The sequence below is a fragment of the Phoenix dactylifera genome, chromosome 11, assembly GCF_051530095.1.
Source record: "Phoenix dactylifera cultivar Ajwa chromosome 11, Ajwa_hap1_PhDact_Kaust_v1.1, whole genome shotgun sequence".
NCBI classification, from domain to species: Eukaryota; Viridiplantae; Streptophyta; class Magnoliopsida; order Arecales; family Arecaceae; genus Phoenix; species Phoenix dactylifera.
Window position 1 is genome coordinate 18,193,004 of NC_143200.1, and position 23,442 is coordinate 18,216,445.

Consider the following 23,442-nt stretch of genomic DNA (forward strand, 5'->3'; position numbering starts at 1 on the left):
CTTAAGGATATTAGGTTCTAAATCAAGTACATCAACAGTGACATTTCCATTGCTCCAACTTAATGGGATTATGTTAATAAGTTATTTGTTGCTCTAAATTTGATATCCTGAAATTTTTCTGATAATGATAGCCGATGAAGATCAAGTGAACAAATCCTGTTGCAAGTTGAAAGTTATTCTTCTCATACTTTCTCACCAACAATGGAGGTTGTTAAGCTTTTCACAGGCCTTTGGAGTAAACTTGCTCCACTCAGCATAGTAAGATTTAAGTAAAGGTGAAAATGGATTGGAAGGAGCTGAAGCATTCCAAATTATAAATTATATGAGGAAAAGTTTAGTGAGGAATAAGATATTTATTTCCTGGCTTCTCTCACTAGAGAGGGAAACTTTTCCTCCTTTTTAAAAGGGGCTTCTCCTGCTATCCAACTTTGGGATTTCCATCCTGCCAGTCTCACACCAAGAGTACAGGATATATATTTTGAGGGTGGATTTGGCTTTTTTTGTGATCCTCTGCCTGAAAGGTAAAAGGTAACATTTTGTATTTTTTGTTGTTACTCGGTGTGGTAAGAAAAGAGGGCGAAAATATAATGAAATGTATAATAAGTGCAGTCTCCATAAAATGTTAGAAAGTGATAAAGAGGAGGGTCTTAGTTTTGGAAGAAAAATGCAGAGGACCAAGAAGAAATGCAAAGAACTAAGAAGGAATTAGTAACAAATATTCTCAACTTGAAAAACAGGATGAGAAAAGTTACTCATATTCATAACTGATATTTATAGCCAATCAAACAATTATAAATTCAATCAAATTTTCAATTAGCAGACAAATAACATGATAAAATGAGTACTAGAAACAGCAAGAATACATAATGCTAACAGTCAGCAACATAAGAAATTCTATAAATGAACAACTGAAGACATGCTCTAAAGAGGATAGCATTAACTGAGCTGATAACCTGCCCAAGTAGAAAATTTTCAATGAATTCAAGAAATTTCTCAGTTGCAAGGGTGCCATCATTAATCCATTCACTCAGGTGCAAAAATATTTCAGTGATACCAACGTTCAAGGTGAAATATCTGTCATCTTCCTGCAAATAATTACAGAGAATGAAGTAAAAATCCAGTGGCAAATAAACTCTTCTTTTAGAAAAGGTGCCAGGCATGCATTATGTCCATGTAGGGAATTTTGTGAATCATTTGCATGGTTGGAGTTCATTCTAAAATCAAAGGAGGTTTTGACAATGAAAAAATCACATTTTTGCTCAAGTAAGTGCACAAATATAAAGCAATAAATGTGCATATGAGGCTCCTTCAGCATTCCCTAGCGAACAACTTAAGTAGATGTTCCACACCTTTCCTTATATTCTAATCGTGTGGACTGTAAACTCACATATATTGCATACTTTTCAACCACAATCTGAGACAAATCATTTGTAAATTGTAACAACTTCGATTAGATGCAAGTATTAGCTTCGTTGGTAAACCCTAGCTTTACGCTTAACAACTTGATGCATGGAGGATGGATAACAAAGTAAACTTAAGTTTTAGCCATTTGAGATGCTGTGATAAACAGTGTGGATCATCAACAGTAATGTCTTAGAATTCATTTTGGCACAAGTAAAAAACTGCGTTAACTATTGCCAAGAGCGAGGAAAAAAGGAGTGTTAATTATAGTTCAATACTCCAAGATTTTTTAAAAAAGAAGGAAAATGATTTTACTTATTATAGCCTAATTAGTTACAGCTATGATTGGAATGGTTATGTATGAAGAATTTTAAGTCATTTTTCCATTTAATTTTCCATGTTCTGTATTATTTAAATTTCTAAAGGCACCTACGTACCTTCACCCTATCTTTTCATATCCAACACCTGGACAAAATTAAATATATTCTGCTCAATAGACTAATCAGCCAACTAATTTAACTTTCCTTAACTGATCTGTACTTCTTAAACAAATGTTAGCAAAAAATTGGATATTTAAATACAATACATTATGGTCAAACATTATTGCAAGTTAAGAAGACTGTTATTTCATTGGAATGAAGTGCAATACCGTCAGATGGTGCAGCCACATGTGAACGACTTAGACAATAATGACTTCACAGACTAATGAGAAGAAGACAACATAGTTACTATTTAAGCATTAGAAAAATCAGATAATGATCATAAGCTATTCAAGAAGCAAACAAGCAGACCTTTTCAGCGGATTGATGCATCTGGACAACTGGAAATATTTCCCATAATTTTTTTAAGTATACAAACATGGAACTTCTCATCATATCAGGCCCATCAGACAGTGATGGAGGAAAAGGTCCAGTACTCACAAAAGGCTTCTTTATCTTATGAACAACAATTTTGACAGCTAGATTTATACACTGAAGTGTGCACAACATACAATCAAACGACTGAGCATCGATAATAGGCATTCCACGAATCAATGTTGTGGATTCTTGGAAACAGTTGATCAGAATTGGCACAAGATCTAGCAGTTTCTTGTCAATAGAAGAAATTCCTGCAAAACAGCCAAAAAGTAATAATATAACTACAAAACTTTATTGAGATCTAACAAAATAAAAACAGAAAGAATTGTGTGCCTGTTATAGCTACAGGTTAGCATGGTAGACCTGTAGTACTGTAATATGCCAAGTGGTAGACCTGTAGTGCTGTACTATGCCAAGACTTTAGCACAGACTGGCGCAACTAGACATCTGTCTTGCGGATAAGCACCTTACATGCTTGGTTAAGCTACTTTAACCACAAAGATAGACAAATTTTGACTTCTATATATTGATGTTTCAGATAAAAATAATGTCTTAGAAAAATAACATAATTTCAACTATGTTACATAATTTTAACCATGATACGTAATAACTATGATATAATAACCTAGCATGCACATTCTTAAAAATGCTAGCACACATGCATGCATCCATGCGTGAACACATTGTCAATTGTTAAATTGTTATTTATCATGTGTATTAAATAGTTTCAAGTTATTTACTAAATAAACTAACATTAGAAAACTATGATTATCCACTAACACAAACAACCTGGAATTGTGCACTACAAAGTTATAAATCACAAAGAGAAATACAAACAAACTTAAAGATCATGAACAATGGGATTCCAGTCAAAGCATGTGTAAACATTACAAATAGACTATATTTACATCAACAAAAGGATTTTACAGAACATCCCAAAAATTAATAGATAAATAAATAAAAACATGAATGCCCAAAGTAAATAAAAATAAATAACATGAATGCACGAGAATATATCAGTACCTGCGTCATCCTTGTATATCTCAGGTTCAAAAGTGTGCAAACGTTTCTTTTCAACGATATTTTGGTTCTATGATCAATGAAGAAAGCAAGTGTTATTAAAAAAATGTATAACATAGAAATGAAAGACATCTTCTTACAATCAGAAATAAGAATTTCTAGCTTAGACTAGTGGGCAGATAGGATAATAGCTACTAAATCAAACAAAGAAAGAGAAAGGAAAATCTATTTCCTATCTAGAAGGCCGATAAGAAAATAGAACTTTGTGCTTTACTTTCAACCAAAAGAATTGAGGTACTAAGAGAAAAATGACAAGCCAGGAAATAGATAATATGTACATATCTATGTCTATATATTCATATACATATTCATATACAACTGTATATATACATACATAACACTTCATATAAGTGAGAAAATAGTCTAGTCTAACCAACATTAGACATATGCCTTACTACATCACTGATATTTCGTGTTTTCCACTAGTACCATTTTATGCATCTGTTTTTGCATTTTCAGAACAAATTGAATCCATAACATGACATATCTCTGGCTTTCAGGCTAGGTCTCAGTTAACTATTCTCTCTAGGGATGAGGAATATTGAAAAGGTGGACATCCATAGATACCTTCATTATCCCTCCTCAGTCAGGCCCTCTTTGATCTTCATTGCATATAACCAAAACATCTCAGTTCATCCGATAAGACATAGGCCCATCCCCCTCCCCCCGCCTCAGACATAAAGGAAGTAGTTCCCCACGGCTGACAAATAGAGGAGTTTAGGCCGTAAAAAGGCACCGGCCCCCACTGGGATTTTGCTTTCCTTATCTACGCCCCTTTACAAATTTAAGCCATAGATCATGTTCAACTCTATGTTTCTAGTTTTAGTGCATATCCACCTCAATATCCTCATATTTAGTCAACTTGTTCTTTATGCATTCATCTTTTTACTGCCTCCTACTTATCCACAAAATATAGCAAGCATGTTTATTCTCTTATACCAAGTCGTTCTAGTGTGCACGATTGCAAGTACCCAATTAGCACCACTACTCTTCATCTTAACATGTAGCAATTATTACAAATTGCTTTCATCTATCACCGTATTCTCTTGTATAAGAGATTAAGGTGTCAAAGGAGCACTTTAAGGTATTTCATTATTTGTGACAGAGATTTAATTTTCAGTTTAGCTCCATCAATTCAAATACTCTATCATGGTATGATTGATTCCATGAGATTGTACCTAGTAGACCCCCTATACCAAGTGTCGGTTTCAAGAGAAGTATCGTACCGACACTCAGCAAGGGTGTACTAATTGCTACCAATATGGGCATCCGACCGGTGCTTAAAACAATGATTGAGTTCTTGTCCTTTTTTCCGTTATGTTTTCCTCTATAACTCCAAATTACTTGTTAATAAATCATCATCTATCACTATATCAACATATAATATTTTGCTTGCATCTATGTTGTCAACATGTCCAAAATATAAAATGGTATAGGTTTAAGGTTGATCTTCACTGCAAACTCATAATAAGTAAGACCTCCTCATTTGACACAAGTCTACATCAAATAAATGACCCTAATGAAGCACTATTGAACACTCTTTTTCAATGCCAATTGGATTGTCTCACATGATCCTATATCATATTTTTTCCCACATTAGCATAGATAGCACTCTTCTTCTCTCAAAACATTTCCAACAATTAATGAACCAAGAAAACTGCTTCCATAATTACATGCTCTGGTATGAAACCAAATTGGCTTTTTGCCAATACACTGCCTCTCTTAACATTTGTTATACCAGACTCTTAAAGTCCAATTTCTTGACCACATTTGCAATTCCAACCATTTCTTTAACCATATTTCTCATGTCATCAAGCCTATCGTTTATAAGATCTCGTAAACAAGAGTTTTTACTAGTGCAGCTTAATTTCTCGAATATTTTTTTGCACACTCCAAAGGGATAATACTAGTCACTCCAATTATCTTCACTACACATACCATAAATCCTCTACATTGTTTGCACACTAAGTTACATGGTTCGCTATACCATACCTAACGGTATGGGCAATACCGTGTTGATAGCGAACCGATACTTGGTACTTGGGATGGGAGGTGTACCGAGTGTTGATACCATGAACCGACCCATACCAATACTCTACTAGCATGGTACCAGTATGAGACCCATACCAATACTTTACTAGCATGGTACCAGTATGAGTACCGAAACCAATATTGCCAACCCTGCTATGATATGCCTGCATCTCCTATGGATCTTAGTTTGCTACCCTCAATCTGTCTCCATGTTCAATAATATAATGAAAATATTTCCCATCTGTTCTCTATCTAGGCATCCTTCCCCTAGAATATGTGAGCCTCAAGTATAATGCATTAACATGATTACATCTATGATCTTACTTTCATCCATCTTGGCCAATTTGTTTATATCTCATCCTCGTACCTAAACTACTACAATAAATCGTCTACTTTGCTAAATTAGTTTTCCAAATTGTTTTAACCTCCTGGAACTTGTTCTGCCATCAACTTTCATTCTGAGAGTATTATTATCACCAGTCTGTCTAGTCACCTCCATAGCTGAGTCCCAGATACTTTCAGCATTGTTCACCAACATGACAACTACTAGTGCATTTAGGATCCACTCTACTCCAGCCTTTGGAATTTGTTTACCCTTCCCCTTTAATTCCATCAACTATTGCTGGAATGTCTTTGGATTCTCATGCAATGCTTTACATTCATGTTATGCACAGAAACAACTATAAGCCTAAGCTGAGTGGTGAAAGCGCCGTCACGATAACTTTAGCCTTTTTGATGTCTTGTTTTTCCTTTTGTTGAAAATAATATGTTCGAGATGAGTATGTCACACTTTTCATGAATTGATGCAAAAGATTACGTAAAGTAATTTATTCGAAAAAAGGATGAGCACAACATTATAAATCATCAAAGGAATTATGTAAAAATTTTCAAGTGAATAAGCTCATGGTGTTACTTGATACCTCAATCTTGAGGATTCTCAACACAGTATAACACCAAAGAAACCACTTGGTATCCACTTTTGTAAAGGCGCGAGGACACTAACATCAAGTCAAAATAATTTATATGAGACTAAAAAGCACGCTATGTACATTATTGCATCAAGAAGTGAATCCTTTTAAAGTGGAATATTGGTATACAATAGCTACAATCAAATGCTTCTAAAGTTCTAATGGAAGATATATAAATCATAGGATGCACCTGAGCCCATTAAATGCAAATGAAAGAACATGAAAAGCGGAGGTCAAGATTTTAAAAAACATAAATTTAACATTCAGTTGTCAATAATCACACAATAAAACAAACTTTAAGAGCCAGATCATATACAAGAAACAGCATCACTGAAAAAAATTCTTATATAATCAAATTCCTGCAGTAAAACCGAACCAATAAAAATTTAACATGTGACACATACTTCTTCATGTAACCTATCCTCCTTTTCATTCTTGCTGGCCAACAAAGAAAGGCACTGAACAAGCCCACCAAGAGTATTCTTAAGTTTGTTCTTCTCTTGCAAATAGATCTGGTTGTTTCTTAGAATATCTATATAATAGTCAAGAACCTGTCCAATGAAGAAAAATATAAATAAATTGTAAGTAGGAAACCAAAAACAGGTAAATAAATTACAATAAGATAATTTGGCATATGATATCCACATCACCATATAATATTGAAAACAGATCACAATAGAGACTCATTATTATTTCCATAATAGTAACAAATGGAAGACCGGGTTCAACACCCTCCACATCTCTCCTTCCCTCTCTTATCCCCATCCGTCCAGTAAATCTAATTCAACAGCTGCACAATAAGTGAGATGATTTCCTCCCTAATCATCCTCCACTTCTTCGAAGTGCCCCAAAATCACAAGCCTAGCCGAAGTCCAAGATTTAACATATAGATGGAGTGCTAACAAAAGCCCCAAAATTACAATAGGAACAGAAATTCTTGAAGGATGAGGTGGATGAGAGTAAGCGTTTGCTTCATCATTTTTCAGTTTCTTTGGTGCTGTTGTATAGGATCAGAAATATTGGAAAATAAGAGAAGAGAGGAGAGAGATGAGATTTCTATTTTCCATCAAAATTTTATCTTTTTATTTCCCTCCTCTTCTCCCTTGTTCAATTACAAGATGAGCTCTATTGCTTTTTAATGCACTGAAGCACTGAATAGCCATCAACATCAAGTCAAGATTTGTTTAAACTTTTAATCTGCTGTAGTTTTTCTTTTATTTGTGTTTTATGTTCAGTTCTATTGAGTCCCGAGCCTGTTCAGCTGCAATGGAACTATCTCAAAGCTATATTAGTGGTAAGATAAAATGCTGATGTTTCATATTTTAAGTCATCAAGCCACATCAGCCCTAAACATAGTGGGTCATATGACTATCATATGCATTACTGTTCACAGTTATTGTAGCATGATTATAACCATGAAAAATGGGTCCTAAGGAGGGCAGTTTAGGAAATCAAAAACAAGTTGTCTTAAGGTTTTATTTGAGGGATATTATGATATGTATTTGCTCAATTTATTGGATCTGGGAAAATAAGAGATTGTTCTCCAGCTTGGACAGCCACTTAGTGCTTTCTTACCCCTTCTCTATTCCTTTGCTTTCTCACTGCTATCTATCATATCTCTCCATCTCTTTCTTCTATTCACGATCCTTTAGTTCAGTTTCTTCCCTGATTGCACAATTTTTATTCATCTTTGCAAACATTATTGTTGTTATTCTAATATATCTGCACGTAAGAATCCAATCTGCTTGTGCCTAGTGTTTTAAGGTCTCTTTACCGCAAGATTATTGGCTGATTATGTCGAAATCAATAGTTTGATTACTATTTTCCTCAAAATATGTGCTTGACTTTCATTTTATTTTGAAATTAGGTAATCAACTATATTATCAGGTTGCTGTCATTTAGCACCAATCATACTAAACCTGATTTCATGTTATGTCCTTGATAAAAAAACACTAGTTTTGTTTGCTGGAATTCCAGGACAGCACCAAGAAACCTGTTTGAAACCCTGTCAAACACAGATTTCTAGGAGAATATCGATCAAACTATTGAGATATATATATATATATATGCATTTCAGCGCAATCAGGCAAAAATCACCGTAAAGAGACTTTAGAAAATTAGGCACAGGCAGATTGGACTCTTAAATGCAGATATGTTAGAATAAATAGCAATAATATTTGCAGAGAGCAACAAAAATTGCGCAACCAGTGAAGCAGCCGAATTAAAAGGATATTAAATAAAAGAAAGAGATGCAAAAACATAATAGATAAGAGTGAGAAAGAAGAGGGGCAGAGAAGAGAGGGGGATGGAGGCACCAAGTGGCCATCCAAGAAGAAGAATAATCTTACTTCCACAGCTCCAAAGAAGTGAGCAAATAAATAACATAAGCCCCATTTAACTAAAACCTAAAACAACTTATTCTCAATTTCCTAAACTGCTCTCATACCGTCTGGTTACTGTTCAGGGTACAGTTCATGCCACAGTAACCATGAAGAGTAATGCCTACAATAGTAATGTGACTACCCCATTTGGCTTGACAACTTGAATTATGACATATCAGCAGCCTATCTAACCACTAATATGGCCTTAAGATCTTCTAATCTCAGTTGTACATGCTCTAGATTCACAAAAACATAAAATAAAAATTTAAAAGAAATAATAGTAGATTAAAAGGTTATGACTAGGAGACCTTCAGTGCATCACTTTTTTAAATAAAAAAATAAAAATACAAATGAAGAAAAGAAATAGATGATTCTAACACAATCCATGAAGCCAATTGTTACGGTACCTAGTGGCAGCTTTGCCTTTACTACCAGCTTCTTTAGTACAGAAATTGGCACTTTATTCAACTAATTTTTGTACAAATTTGCTGAAATATCTAAAGCATAGTGGTGGAGAAGTAATAATATTGGTGTTGGGAACAATGGAAGAGTGATGGCATGCAACGAATGAGCAAATAAACTTTATTTTCACCAAAAATAACCGATTTCAACCAAGATCCAGTCAAAACTGGTTTTGGCAGACAAAAACATAAAGCCAACCAAAATCCTGCTACCAAGGTCTTCCTAGGATCAAGTCTAGCAAACAATCATAATATATCATTTTTGAATGATGATACCACAAGCCATATCAATATACGGTATATGCTCTTAAAATGAATTTGTTCGATTTTGAATGAAAACTTCAAATCATGTTACATAGTTGGTGTACACTTGCAAAATTTTATCAAATTTATCTGCATAATTTTGCATGCTTTTGTAGTTAGAAACAAACTCAAGCATTTATTTGAAGAAAGTCCTATAATGAGGATAAATTAATAAACACAACTATCATGAATCACATTCAATCACAGCAGTGGTTGATAATAAGGTACGCGGTACCGACTGTACCAACGTACCAGTGGGCATCGGTACCGATCCGGTACCGAACCAAACCGAGCCGAACCGGTACTGTACCGATGAGACTAGAAGCCAAAAAAAATTTGGAGCCAATACAGACCGGTCGGTTCGGGCCGGTACCGGTCGGTACGCGTCGGTACCGGTCGGTACGCGTCGGTACCGGTCGGTACGCGTCGGTACCGGTCGGTACGGACCGGTACACGTCGATACGGGCCGGTACGCGTCGATACGTTTCAGTACCGAAATATGTAGCTGTACCGTACCGGTAGGATCCAGTACCAGTATATACCGACCGGTACTGACCCGTACCGACTGGTACGGCAGACCATGGTTGATATACTAATAGATCGTACTTAAGTTAGAATTGATACTGACCTTTTCAGCATATAACATGAAGGAGAATGGATAGCTCAGAACAACAAGCTCAAAAAACTTGAAAGCCATCAATCGAATGTCAATTGCCATATGAGTCATTGCATTGAAGATATACGCCATTAATAAAGATATAACTGCCCCAGTTATGTCCTGCAAGGAAGGAAAGTTGAGGTCTAATACTTAATGGGGAAAAAAAGACAAATAAAAATTATTTGCATGTTACAAGAGAAGGTTTACAGCTTTGGTAATAATGTCAGAGGGAAAAATTATGAAAAAACTTATAGTCAAGCCAAATAATCAAGTGCCTTGAGGAAGTAGATAGGTGGCATTTCAAGATATCAAAAAGCACACCTTTTGTAATTGTTATCCAGAAATATAACTTGATTAATGACATTTTAAATATATCAAACTGCAAATTGAAGGGCACATCTTCCTAAATACCTCTTTCGAAGAAGGAAAGATCACAGTCTTTAAGAGCTGATACAAGGTTTCACGAACCACTTTGTCATTGTCACAGATCCGCTCACGTAGCTTCTCTATGATGGCAAGTTTGTGGAGTTTAAGCTCTGATGGATGTTTTAGGACAAGATCCTTGATACCAGTTAACGCAGCTTCGTCAAACCAAAAGAAACTTTTTGTGTTAGCAACTTGGTCATGTAGCAAAGAGATTATACAATGAAGTAAATTAATCAGAGTCAAAATTAAAATTACCATTTCTTTCTGGAACAAAAAAAAGGATATCTTACAACAACAAATCCATGCGTAAAAGGGAGGGGAAAAAAAAACTTTTTAATCTTGAACCGAAAGGAATTCGTCTATGCCAAGAGAAATCAATTACATCTAAAGAAAACCAAAGAAAGTGAATGAAAGCATATACCTTTACGAATCTTAGCATTGTGATGGGACGTTTGTTGAAGGAGCTCTCTTAACGTCAACCCCTTCTTGCTCACGGCCAGGCCGACTCTCTCCGATGCCACGCTTTGCTCCGGAAGAACAATCGCTGTTCACCAACACCGAACCCCCACCATAAGTAAAGTCATCTGGTTTAAAGGCCTTACAAATCAATTGCTCATTGCATTTTAAACGCAAGAACGGCGCGTACCTTTGGATTTGATCTGGGTATTGGTGGCATTTTTCGGCGGGGGAAGCTTCCGGCCAATCTTACGCTTTATTTTCTAGCAAGAAAACAAAGAGAATAAATATTGAGATATAGCGAGGAGAAGAGATTATCGGAGGAGAAGGAAAACTTTTTTACTTTGAAATCTACGCCCCGTTTTGGCTTCTTGGGAGCTGCTTTTGATCGCACCATGTCAATTCTATCCAAGAAAAACAGAGAAAGAAGACAAATGTGATCCTTGGTATCCCGTAAAACAATAATTGTTTCAAAAGAAGAACAATTGAACGTCAGGACGGTAGAAAAGAATGGAATTCTGGATAATTGAAGTCAAGATAAAACTAAAAAAGAAAGTGAAAGTGAAAAGGTGGTTTCAGGCGAATAATACCTCGGCAAGGACGACGAGGAGGATTAAGGAATAAGATTCAAAAAGAACGAGAGGAAGCGTTTCAGGAGGGTTTAGGGTTTTTGAGGCCTTTACGGAGATTTCGGAGAACATTTCGAGTTGTTCCCTTACGGTTCTCGTTTCCGTTTAGTCCATCTGATTAAATCACCCACCACGATCCGTTCAATGATCGACGGCAGGTGATTGAAGGGATGATGGGACCCATTCGCGAAAAGGCCTGGCGGCCCCGATGCCGTCAACTGAACTTGCGCCGCGCTGAATGAATCAATGTGGCAGGCACCACAAGGCGGGAGCACGCGTGCACCGCGCATTTGCCTTGTTTCTTGGGTGCCCCCATCTTTCCATCGTCTCAAAATAAATTTTGATGATAGTATGTCGGCAAACTAGATATCAGAAGAAGCCGGATTTGTAAATAGAGACCACCTTGACAGGATGATAGCAGCGAATGATCGTACGTCCGATCTTACTGTAGTTGGGGCAGAGCTACGGACAGCTTGAGAGGGTATCTCTTTTGCGAAGCAGGTACTTGGTATTGAGTACATTTGCCTCGAGGGAGATTCTTCAGTGGTGATTAATTAGGTGCAGAGAATGGATAGATATGGTAATAGTCACCCTCTTATTCGTGATACTCGCAAACTGATCCAGGAGCCGAGCTCCGTTTAGGCAGTACATGTGTTCCGAGAGGCAAGCAGTATCGTAGACTGGGTCGCCTCCTTTATTATCCGATACTCTAGGGAGATCATCTGGACATCCACGAGGGATGTTCCTCCTCTTTTGTACTCTTTACTTTTTCTTGATTTAGCAAGTTGTACTCACGTTAGAGCTATATAAAATATCGTTTTTACCAAAAAAAAAAAGAAAAAAAAATAAGGGTACGCAAATAGCAGGTCAAACCGTAAGTCCGATTCTAGCCAGCTACATTTATTATTTATATCATTTTTTGAAAAAATTGATATAATATCCGTTTGAGAAAGACTAGTACCAAAAAAAATTGGTTAATTTTAGTTTAAATTTAAAAATTGATATAATATCCGTTTGAGAAAGACTAGTACCAAAAAAAAAGGGTTAATTTTAGTTTAAATTTTCAGAAAACTAAATCAAACCAATCCAATCTGATCCAACTCGCTTAATTTTCAATTCATGCCTCGCGAAAAAAAAAGACTAGCCGACCAATCAGCCAGTTCCGTTGCCGCAAGTTCCTCTATTTGATAGTTTCGCCAATATACGGGGCTCTCAAATATGGCATAGAATCCCGGTATAAACTAGGACACTTGTCCAATTCAAATGAAAAAATATCGATGGTAAATGTATCCAGTTGCTAAGGGCGTTGTTTTTAGCTTTTAAGACACCATTGACGTCAACTTTAGACGACCAAAAGAGCAAGAGGGCTTTTTTTTTCTGGTAAATGAGCAAGAGGGCTTTGATTTACATGACATACGAAAACGTGCCAGAAATTCAGCCAAAAGAGATACTTGAGTAGAAGGCCATGGATTAGAGAAGCAGGGTTACAATGGACATCCAAAAGCTCCGGTGTATACTTTTTTTATCTATCTTTAAATGGAAGGCACAAAGTACAATTTCTTTGGGAAAGTCAAAGAGGTAGGAAAAGAGCTATTTCTGAGGGCAAAGGCAATAAGAGAATAGAACCTACCGTAAGCCACAGGCAGTGTAGTAGGAATCTTCCCATACTCCTGTTGGAAACCCTAGTGGTCGCATACATATATTTTTAAAAATTTTACAGCGGAAGCATGAATTAAACTATTTAATTCCTATGCATGCTAAAGATCATATTTCTACAACAAAAATAAATTTAGGACTTTAAACATTTATCCTAAACCATTATGCATGATTCTATGTCTAACATGTAATCATGCAGAATTTCAGCAATCTAGTTGATTTCTAATCCTCAATTCTAATGATATCAGATCTAATACCTTTTTGCTTTGAGGATTTTGATGATGCCTTGATCACCTTATGCAGCCACACACGCGTTCGGCCTCTACGGATAGTCCACGCGAAGCTCTAGGAAGATCTTCCTCTATGGGAGTGCTAGCTCGCATAAAGATGCTGCAGTGACTGAACTTTTCTCCTCGAAGCACTCAACTTTTGATTCTTCTTCGAGATGATGAAGATGGAGAAGGAGAAGAGAGGAAAACTGGCTCTCAGAATTTTTCTATAATTTAGAACCCTTTCTAAAGACCATGTCATCTAAACCCTAGGCGTGGGGGTCATTTTATAGCCAACAGACCTCCCACGCCTCACACCTATTTTAGCCAACTAATTTAGCTGATAAAATTTCTAAAAATTTTTGGTGAATCGGCAGCTAAGACGTGAACAAATCCTCTTTAAATTTTGCACCATGAATCCCTAAAAATTAGGGGGTTCATGTGCCCCAAACTTCAGCTGCACGCCACTCTGCTTGATGCGCCATGCAATTCCTACAAATTAGGGATTTGATTCCAATCTCTTTAGGAAGATTTGAGGCGCCAAATTCATAGGGAAACTAGCCCCACGCCTCTCTTTTCTCATGCCAAAAATTGGCCAAAAATAAAGAGGGAGGCGCCATAAATTTAAAGGATAAGGATGAGGTGTCTTTCTTTTTCAAGAAAGAATGTTAGGGTCCTAAAATTTAGAGATTCTTTTTCTTATCAATTTCTGAATTTTTAAACTTAGAATCCTTATCAAATAAGGACTTTTAATAGGCTCGGGTCAAGCTCAATCCAATTGGGTCAAGTCCGATTAATTGGGTTGAGCCTAATCAATTCGGATCGAACCCAATCCAATTAGGTCAAACCCTGATGTAGCCCAAATTGAATCTTATTCAATTTTGCTTAACCTAAGCTCAATCATTCAATCAATTGAGTTCATTAGCAATCTAATTGCTAATTAATCCTTCAATAATTCAATAATTATTTTACTGCAACTTTTGCTTTGGGTAATTGGTCAATCGAATTGACCGATGTACCCCTGGATGATTCTTAATCGTCGATCAACCATTTGATCAACCTAGAAACTTCTATGAATGTGACTTCATAGGTTCGAGCTTAAGCCGGTAGCACGAGAACGACTTTCTGTACTAATCGAAGTGACCATCTAGCAATGGTACCTGACATCCAGATAGGCCGAATAATTACAAAGCAATATTCTGAAATCCTTGGACTATGGTTACCGTATAATTAATCCCTATGACTCCAAATGCTTAGGATGACTTCAGAGTTCTGTCAATTCTTTAATCAGTGCATCCAAAATGTGTTTTAACTTTACAAATCTTGTGACTCCTCATAAGGATTACCCTGGCCCAGGTTTTACTAAATTGAACACAAGGGCATTCCATCTTGACTCACGCACCGACTTCGCAAGTACTTGACTGCACCCAGTAGCCTTCCATCACTGAATTAGAAATTCAGATAGTCTGGTACCAAAATACAATGAGTTACTTGCAAGTCACCGTGGTGATCTCAGGTTTGAGGGACTGGTCACGTTTAGTCAAGTGTACTCCTATACTTCATCTATATGACATATCGGTGTTTCTACACTCTTTGGTTAAGAGGACAACCAACGTATATGGCACACAACGACCTATTCTTGATAATGCTATTGTCCTAGTGACAGCATATTGTTTGGTCACGAAATAGTTTAAGAACTCGTAGATAAATCCTTCTTTATCGTTTAATAGAGTCATAAGGATTTTATTACATTACTTGAGTTCACAAAGATGCAAAATATGTAATGAAATATTGCCAAATAACTTTTATTAATTTTATTAATTCATATACAATTTAATCTTTAACAGGCTGACGATTGTCTTTCAAGATACAATTCCCAATAACTCCTGCAAAAGTTGAAGCTTATGAATGAGGTTCAACTTTCCACACCAAAAGTGTCTTCCTATATTGTCCCAAGGCAGATCCAAAGCGAGTGGCGATTTTGGCGGACTGCATTTCACCCTGGCGAACTCATGCGATTCTAATGTACCTAGAGGCAAGAGGCGATTCCGTTCACAATCTTACGAACTTCATCCTTTATGGCAAATAATCGATGAAGGCGATACTTGATTGGCGATATGGTAATGGAATATTCGCCGGTAAGTTTTATATCATCAACATACAACAACAAAATAGCGCGTCCTCGAGAAGAAAAGGGGAGTTTTTTCTTTGATTTTGGTTTGGTCATCTCATGGCTGAATAGTGAAAACGTCAAACAGGGGCAAGTAGGTTCAATGCTTACTAGATGCACGCCAATGAGAACATTCAATAAGCCTATTGGAATTGGCAGGAGTTTAGGCAATCGGTAGTTCGAGATTTGTAGTGAGTCTAAGGCAGGATTCAAGGATGAACTCTCCTTTTGTGTAGAATTCAGACTAGCGCAAAACATCGCCATTCATTGTCTCTTAAAGGCATTCTATTCTCTGAACCTGAAAGGTTGAAAGAAGGACGAGTTATGACGCTTCTTTGTTCACATAGGATAAAAAGAAAGACTCGAGAAAAGCTTAGTCTCTCTTTGAGAGTCAAGCGATGTGATCCATCGTGGCAAAACACATCATTGTCTCATTCATAAAAAAAGGGGGTAGCCCAAACTGCCGACAGAAAGAAGCGTCATCTCGGTTCAAAGGAAAAAAGCTATGTTCTCTCCATTCGTCTTCTTCGTTCTGTCCTGCCAAACAAAGATAAGTAATCTCATCCATTGTCATCTAGAGGTTGTTTTCTTTGCAAGTGCTTTGTTTTCGATTTAGGAGACGATTATGGATTGTGAAGCAAAAATGAAGGGATGTGGATAAATAGAAGGATGATAGAAAGAGAGAACAAAAAAATTAATGAAATATGATTCCAATATGTATGGTCTATGAATCACCTAAAAAAAAACAGTGTGAAAAAACATCAATACTTATATAAAAAATTTATAATAATGAAGAGCCTCGAGTTCATAGAAGCTAAAAAAATTGACTTGAGAACGAGTTTTGTTAGGAGCTCTGAGACATATGCTCCCCTTGAATTTGAGCACAAAACTGGAATCTGATGACAATAGAAGAAATTCGCAACCTTAATTAAAAAAAATTGAAAGCACTTAAGTACCTCTGATTGGTCCGTCTTAATCTTAATCTGTTACTTTCCTGATAGTCAACACATAATATGTTTCCTTTTGGTCGGATTGAGAGACAAGTCCCATTTGGCTAGGATGCTAGCAGATTCTTCGTCTTCCTACTCACGATGCTGCGCATTCATGGCGGTACAAATACCCACCTAAAGCCTAGCAGGGATAAGCTAATAACGCTTGCGTCAGAACTAAGACTAGGCCAACCGAATGGAAGCGTGATGGCCTCGTTAAGGATGGGACGCCGGTTGAATTTGCCGAAAGCCTCAACAGCGGTACCACGGAGCCATTGCGGCCGTGATGGGGAAAACGATCCAATATGGTTAATATATATATATATATATATATATATATATATATATATATGCATACATATATATATTTCATTATATATATATATATAAACTTTTTAAAAAATATGTTTTTATATATAAAATAAAATTTTTATATTTAGACTTAAATCAATTTATTTTATTCAGTCCATTGAACTCAATCCTATATAATTTGAAATTTTTATATTTGAATTTAACTTAACTCATTTAGCGCATTGAATATCAATCCAACAAATCAAATCGAACCGGACTGAACCCAATTTCTCATATTGGTTTTAAAAAAATTTGTAAATAGTTAGTTCAATTTTATTTTCAGTTTTAGTAAACTACAGTTTGATTTTGGATTTATCTTCAGACCGATCCGGCCTATATACTTCTCTAGTGGCAAGTCTACATACTTGTAAATAAAGCTCGAATTACATGCGGTGGTTGCAAGTTATGTATGCTGCTCCGGAAGGTTGAAGAATGATATAAATTTTTCAAAGCGAACGGCATTGTGAGGGGAAAATTTTAAAAAACAAAATCTTGTATGACTGCTTCCTTAAATCAGAGAGGAAAAGAAAATATTACTTATCATAATATCACTTGTGCAATCCCCATGCACTTCAACTCTTCTATGGGATAATCGAGGATGAATGCAGCATGCAAAAGTAGATGGTTATCCTTTCAGAATTGATTTGCGATATTATGGATGCTGCCATTTCATCGTATCATATGAGAAGTTTTATGACATTAATTAAATTTGTGTATTATTTATGTGTTGATGGATGAGGTGTACTTCTTTCTGTTTTTTTTTTTTGGACAAACAGAGATACACTTTCGTTATTTTTATTTGTAAAGCCAAACAATTAAAACACAAGTATTACATAAAAATGAATATAATTAGCATATACTATTTTTTAAATGGTAAAGGAGTAATTTTAGTAATATTAGATGTAGAGATAAATGACTTGAATCTCATGTCAAATACTCTCCAAAATTTTAACATAAATATTAGAATAGACAGTAACCAAAACAACAACCATTATTAGCCAAGGTCAGCTTTGGAAGGTTTTGCCACGATGCAACAAAAAATCCATACTAAAAAATTTAGAACTTTTATGTTAATTGTCCATGCTGTCACTAGTTTTAGTATGATATATGATGCCACTAGTTGTTAGTACGATATAATTGATCTATTTTGGGTGGCTTCCGTGGGAATGATGCATGAACGTTTGTAATTATAGCCTTATAGGCATGAACAACTAAAAGTTTAGTGGAAAATTGACCAAGAGGTCATTATATAACTCATGTTAGAGGTGAGAGCCTCGCATTCGAGAAAATCCTTGGGAAAAAAAAAGGCTAACATGAGATTGGAATCACTGTATTGCTTGCATAAATACTAAGGAAGATCTAGGTGGAACTTAGATGAATAACTATAGTGCCGCACCCAAAAAATGGTGAGTTTTCACCTTCATCCATGCTTTTTCGAAAACTGTCTCTGTATGTAAAGATGTTATCTCCAGCCCTAGAGACCTGACTTCAGGATATTGATTATCTTTTGGTTTTTATCACAATCACTTACTCATCTTTCCCTTTCAAAATTTCTCTTGTAAATAAGTGGTTATATCTTTGTAAATAGAATCTTCTACTTATGATAATGCACCTGATTTGGAATCTTCTGAGAATCTCGAACATATACCTACTTTTGAAGCATTTTTTTTACTATAAATATTTTTTAAATATGCATTTTCCCATGCCCATGTATCTTTTTTTCTCACCTACTTTCAATTTTGGCAGTTAAGAATTATATTAACAATGAAGAATCTAGAGATATCATCTTGGAACTTTCAAATTCCCTCAATTGATGGCTTCTTAATTTATCTAACCTAGTTTTAGTCAGATTCTTAGGCAAAATGATCGGTGTAAATAAAGTTGATAATTCCAATCCCCCATGCGGGATTTAGATTCTCCCTAAGTTAAAACTAACATTCTTTGCATCCAAGTGTTGTTAATTTAAGCATCCATGTCATTAGAAATTAGGACATAATATCACAACTGAACCTCAAAAAACTTACAAATTGGTTCCTCGTTGAAAACAACAGTGAGTAATACTACTTGCGATGGAGAGATGTCACCATTAGGCCCTTAATTGCAATGGTACAATTTGAAATGAGTTCATAAAAAAATGTAGTGTGATCATTAAAAAGGAAAAAATAAAAATTTGATAAGTCAGATATTTCTCCTCAGCCTCGCCATTGTATATGTTAGCCAATCATGGGCTATGGATTTAGTTTCACCATCACCTCTTGAATAATATTGACCGCGTGTGTGTCTATATATATATATATATATATATATATATATATATATATATATATATATATATATATATATATAGTGAGAGAGAAACAGGTTTCTTATTTCTCATGTCAAATCATTTTTGTCTAATTTGTATCCATTAATACGTAACTGATACTTGACTGGTTGAGAACGAACCGTTACTAGGGCCGGGTCGGGGTTTTAATTGGATCCATTCTATTTTTCAATTTAGATCTGAATTTATTAAATTTTGACCTGTTCTGCTTTATTATTTTTTTGATTAATTTTAAATTATTTATTCAACAACCTGATTTGATCCGACTCAAATTCGAATTATCTATTTTAGGTCTGCAGGACCGCAGGGGAGGATGAATGGATGACCAGCTTAGCGGCGGAAAGCAACGGGGGCTGGCGGGCCGCAGCCGCGGGGTTTAAGCTGGTTGGCGGGGTGGGAGCATGGAATTGGCTGGCGTGATAGCGATGAGATGGGTGCAGATGGGATGGAGACATGGAGTGGAGTGCTGGCCTGGCCCTATAAACAATGGACACGGCTTCCCATGAGAAAAGAAGATGGGTCTCCGTCTCCTACCCGAGTGGTCCAGGTTCGACATGCGTGGACATCAATTAAATTTGAAGACCGGATACTTCACATCTGAACGCTGCTGATGAAAGTGCTACTGATCCGTTGGTATCGAGATAGTGCTGAAGTGACACACTCACACGTAGATGTTAATCCCAGTGGAAGAAACCTACGGGTTGAAGAGGATATACAGAAACTTGTGGCTTGTATCGAACATTCTCTAATGAAAGGAGGGCCCACTAGAGGCTGCTTAGAGCTGATCAAAACCCGGGCCAGGCCGGGCTCGGATCGGGCTCTACAGCAGAAATGAGGCCCGATGGCTATGCCCAAGCCCGGCCCGGCCCGACTGTCGGGCTTAAATTTTTGTCCAGGCCCGACCAAACTTTATAAATCTGGTCCCAGGCCCGACCCGACAGGCCCGACCCGACCCGACAGGCCCGACCCGACAGGCCCGGTTTTTTCTTTGTTTGGAATCTAAAAATGGCCTAAAATGGCCCAACAGCTTAATGGGCTCTCTAAAACAGTAAAATTGGATGTATTTTTCTCCAATGGTCAATTGGTTAATACTAAGGATATAACTAGCCTATTTCAAATAGATAGTATTGGTGGTGGTTTCAAAACCTACCAACACAAAATTGAAACATTAGCAATTGTTAATGGTTGAACATGATTACATTTCTTATCCAGTACCTGCCCAAGATTAATTTGATCTCGAAGCAAAAACAATCTAAAGTAGATAGTAAACGGTAGAAGGGGTGGTAAGTAACAGTGTAACACATGGTTTTATATGAACTCGTTTAGCTCCAAGGATCAAAGAGTAGATCCAGATTCCAGGGGCATCTCTCGGGAGCAGAACCAACCTTCGGTCTTTGGAGTCTGGATGGAGGGCGAGGGATTTGGTCTGGGGAGTCGAAGCCCCACGCAAAGAAAAACGAACGGCACCAAGCGCCGATCGATCCACCTCTCTCTTTTTCTTCCCCCCCCCCCCTCCCCCACCTCTCTCTCTCTCTCTCTGTCTCTCTCTCTCTCTCAATCCATCCGAGACCGAGCTCGAGGAGGAAGAGGAGGAGGAGAAAAAGCCCTAATAATCTGAAAAAAATAAAAGCCAAGTCTTACCGGTGAGCAAGTGACCAGAGACGCGGAGAGTTGCCGGCCGGTGGAGAAGGACGCGAAGAGCCGCCGGTCGGTCGTTGAAGAGGCGGCGGCTCTCAGCGAGGGAAGGGAGAGCGGAGGCGGCGGCTCTCAGCGGACTCGGCGGCTCTCGACGAGGGAAGGGCGAGAGGAGATCAGGCTCTCAGCGAGGGAAGGGAGAGCGGAGGCGGCGGCTCTCAGCGAGGGAAGGGGTAGGGGGGTTAGGGTTTCTTAACTCTTAAGTTTATAAAGTTTATATATATATAATTAATTTTATATATATATATATATATATATATATATATATATATATGGTGTTTTATATATAAAAATCGGGTCGGGCCGGGTCGGACCGGGCCATTTTTAAAAGTTTCAGACCCGGCCTGAATTTTTTGGTCGGGCTGCTTTTCTTGCCTAGGCCCGACCTATGGGCTTGTTTTTAATGCCCAAGCCCAAAATATTTCGAGCCGGGCCGGGCGGGCCAGAAGGCCCGTGATCAGCTCTAGGCTGCTACGTGGGTGTGGGGGAGGTTCTCCTCTCTCTCCTCCTTTCTATTTTTTCATAAAAGAAAGGAAAAAAAAAAAGAAGAAGGGTCTCCGTATCGCTTGCTTCCCCTCCCCCTTCTCTCCCTAGAAAAGGAGGAGGGCCTGCACTTGGTACGTGCCTATATTGGCCTTGGATTGTGAGCCTCTTGTTTGTGCATCTAATTAGAAATAGCGTACACAAGTGCAGCTGGGGCACGCGCATGGATTGAAGGTAGGGAGATGCTTCAGGCAAGCTAACTAGGCACGAGGTTTGCTCGTAGAAGCAGTAAAAGATTGCTCTTAGTATATATTCTAAAATAATATTATATTTAAACTAAAATAGTATATATTCTAAAATGTGTTTAAACTTATTTATTTTGGTAAAAAAAATCAGATAAAAAGTCCAATATTAAAGTAGTGAATTATGTTTTTTTATTATGAATTATAGCATGATCCGACTCGAATCCGAATTTTTTGGGTTGGGTTTGAATTATACATAGATCCGACTCGACCTGAATAACCCGTTGGGTCAAAAATTATAGTCGTAGACCCGACTTGACTCGATCTTCTATTGAGTTAGGTCTGAATCTAGAACCCGAATAAGAAACTGAATTGGATCGAAGGTTATTCATGACTCGATCCGACCGATTCATTTGCACCCCTAATGTTAACGATATAAATCTATGTATGCAGGTTATCTGGTATGCATCCTTTTTTTGAAGGAAGATCAGGAAGTAAGTTCCCACTTTTTTTTAAAAAAAATAAGAGAGAAATAATAGTTCAAAAAGTTAAAAGTAATGAACAATTGATTGGTATTAAAAATACAATACTTGATTGATAGATTTCTCTTGGAACTTTCATCTTCAAAGAGTTCGACATGAATAAGTTTTTTTGGAGTGAGAACAATAGCTTTGTCCACAATATGAGAGGAAGAAGCTGCAGTACTAGAAGTTAGATGTTGATCGTCTACTTGCAATTTCTCTTAGAAAATTTTCGTTACTTTAAAGCTAACTATATTGGTATCAAAAGATTGCGAACCAAATGTAATCTGGAACATGTAATTGAGATTGAGTATCTTTTGGATAACATAAAGAAATATAAATCTACTAAATCTTTTGTTGGTAGCAAGATTAATCAGTGGTACACCAATCAATTATTGAACCAATTTGCAAAATATTACGAAATTTGCAATGCCAGTTTCATCCTCAACAATCACGTTCAATTTGTACCTATATGTAGGTTAATAGAGAAATATAATTATGATCTTAGACTATAAATGTTTTTTCTCTCCTAATATTTTTTTGGCACGTGGGATATGGAAGGCTGCTACCTAACAACCACCCTCATGTGCAAAATGAAAGGTGAGGTATCCCTAATCTAAATCAATGAAAGGTACGACAGGATTTGCCAACATGAAGCGTTTAATTAGGTGGGGCTGTGCTTAATTAGGTGTTCCAGTTGTGCTGAAGTAAGTACAGCATGCCCTATGGGCTCGTTTGGTTCGCGGAAAAAGAAGGGAGAAAAGTATGGTCAACATGAAAGTAATAAAATGCCTCTTGTTTGGTTGGAGTTTTCAAAAGAGAGAGATGAGAAAGTTGTATTCCCATGGAAATATAATTCCCATATTTCATGGAAAAGTCTTTTCCATGAGAAACATAGGAAAGTTACTTTCCCATGAGGCGGGAATCACTCTATTTTTATTTTTTTTTCCAAAAAGACCCTTCAACATTAAAGAGGCATTAAAAACCTAATTATAATTAAGTGTATAATAGGAATTATACATACTTTCCCAGGAAAGTGGATAGTCAACCAAACACTAGCACTCTAAAAATCTGTCACTTTTCTATGTTAAA

At 36.9% G+C, this 23,442-nt stretch overlaps 1 protein-coding gene across 12 annotated transcripts in view; it reads right to left on the minus strand.

Annotated features, from left to right (window-relative positions):
- Positions 1–21,298, minus strand: part of LOC103719516 (ARM repeat superfamily protein) — a 40,685-nt gene extending 19,387 nt beyond the window's left edge. For 2 of the 12 annotated variants that reach the window (XM_088707020.1, XM_039128294.2), the window contains exons 1-10: positions 21,051–21,298; positions 11,366–11,426; positions 11,213–11,285; positions 10,988–11,110; positions 10,552–10,721; positions 10,111–10,260; positions 6,742–6,888; positions 3,282–3,348; positions 2,193–2,509; positions 954–1,085 (exon numbers count right to left, since the gene is read on the minus strand). In XM_088707020.1, coding sequence (XP_088563146.1) covers positions 954–1,085; positions 2,193–2,509; positions 3,282–3,348; positions 6,742–6,888; positions 10,111–10,260; positions 10,552–10,721; positions 10,988–11,110; positions 11,213–11,285; positions 11,366–11,419 — 1,233 coding nt within the window. In that variant the 5' untranslated portion in view covers positions 11,420–11,426; positions 21,051–21,298. Of the gene's footprint in view, positions 1–941; positions 1,086–2,192; positions 2,510–3,281; positions 3,349–6,741; positions 6,889–10,110; positions 10,261–10,551; positions 10,722–10,987; positions 11,111–11,212; positions 11,286–11,365; positions 11,427–21,050 lie in introns of all 12 variants that reach the window. The other 10 variants (XM_039128295.2, XM_039128291.2, XM_088707025.1 and 7 more) reach the window with 6 other exon arrangements.
- Positions 21,299–23,442: the final 2,144 nt, after the last annotated feature.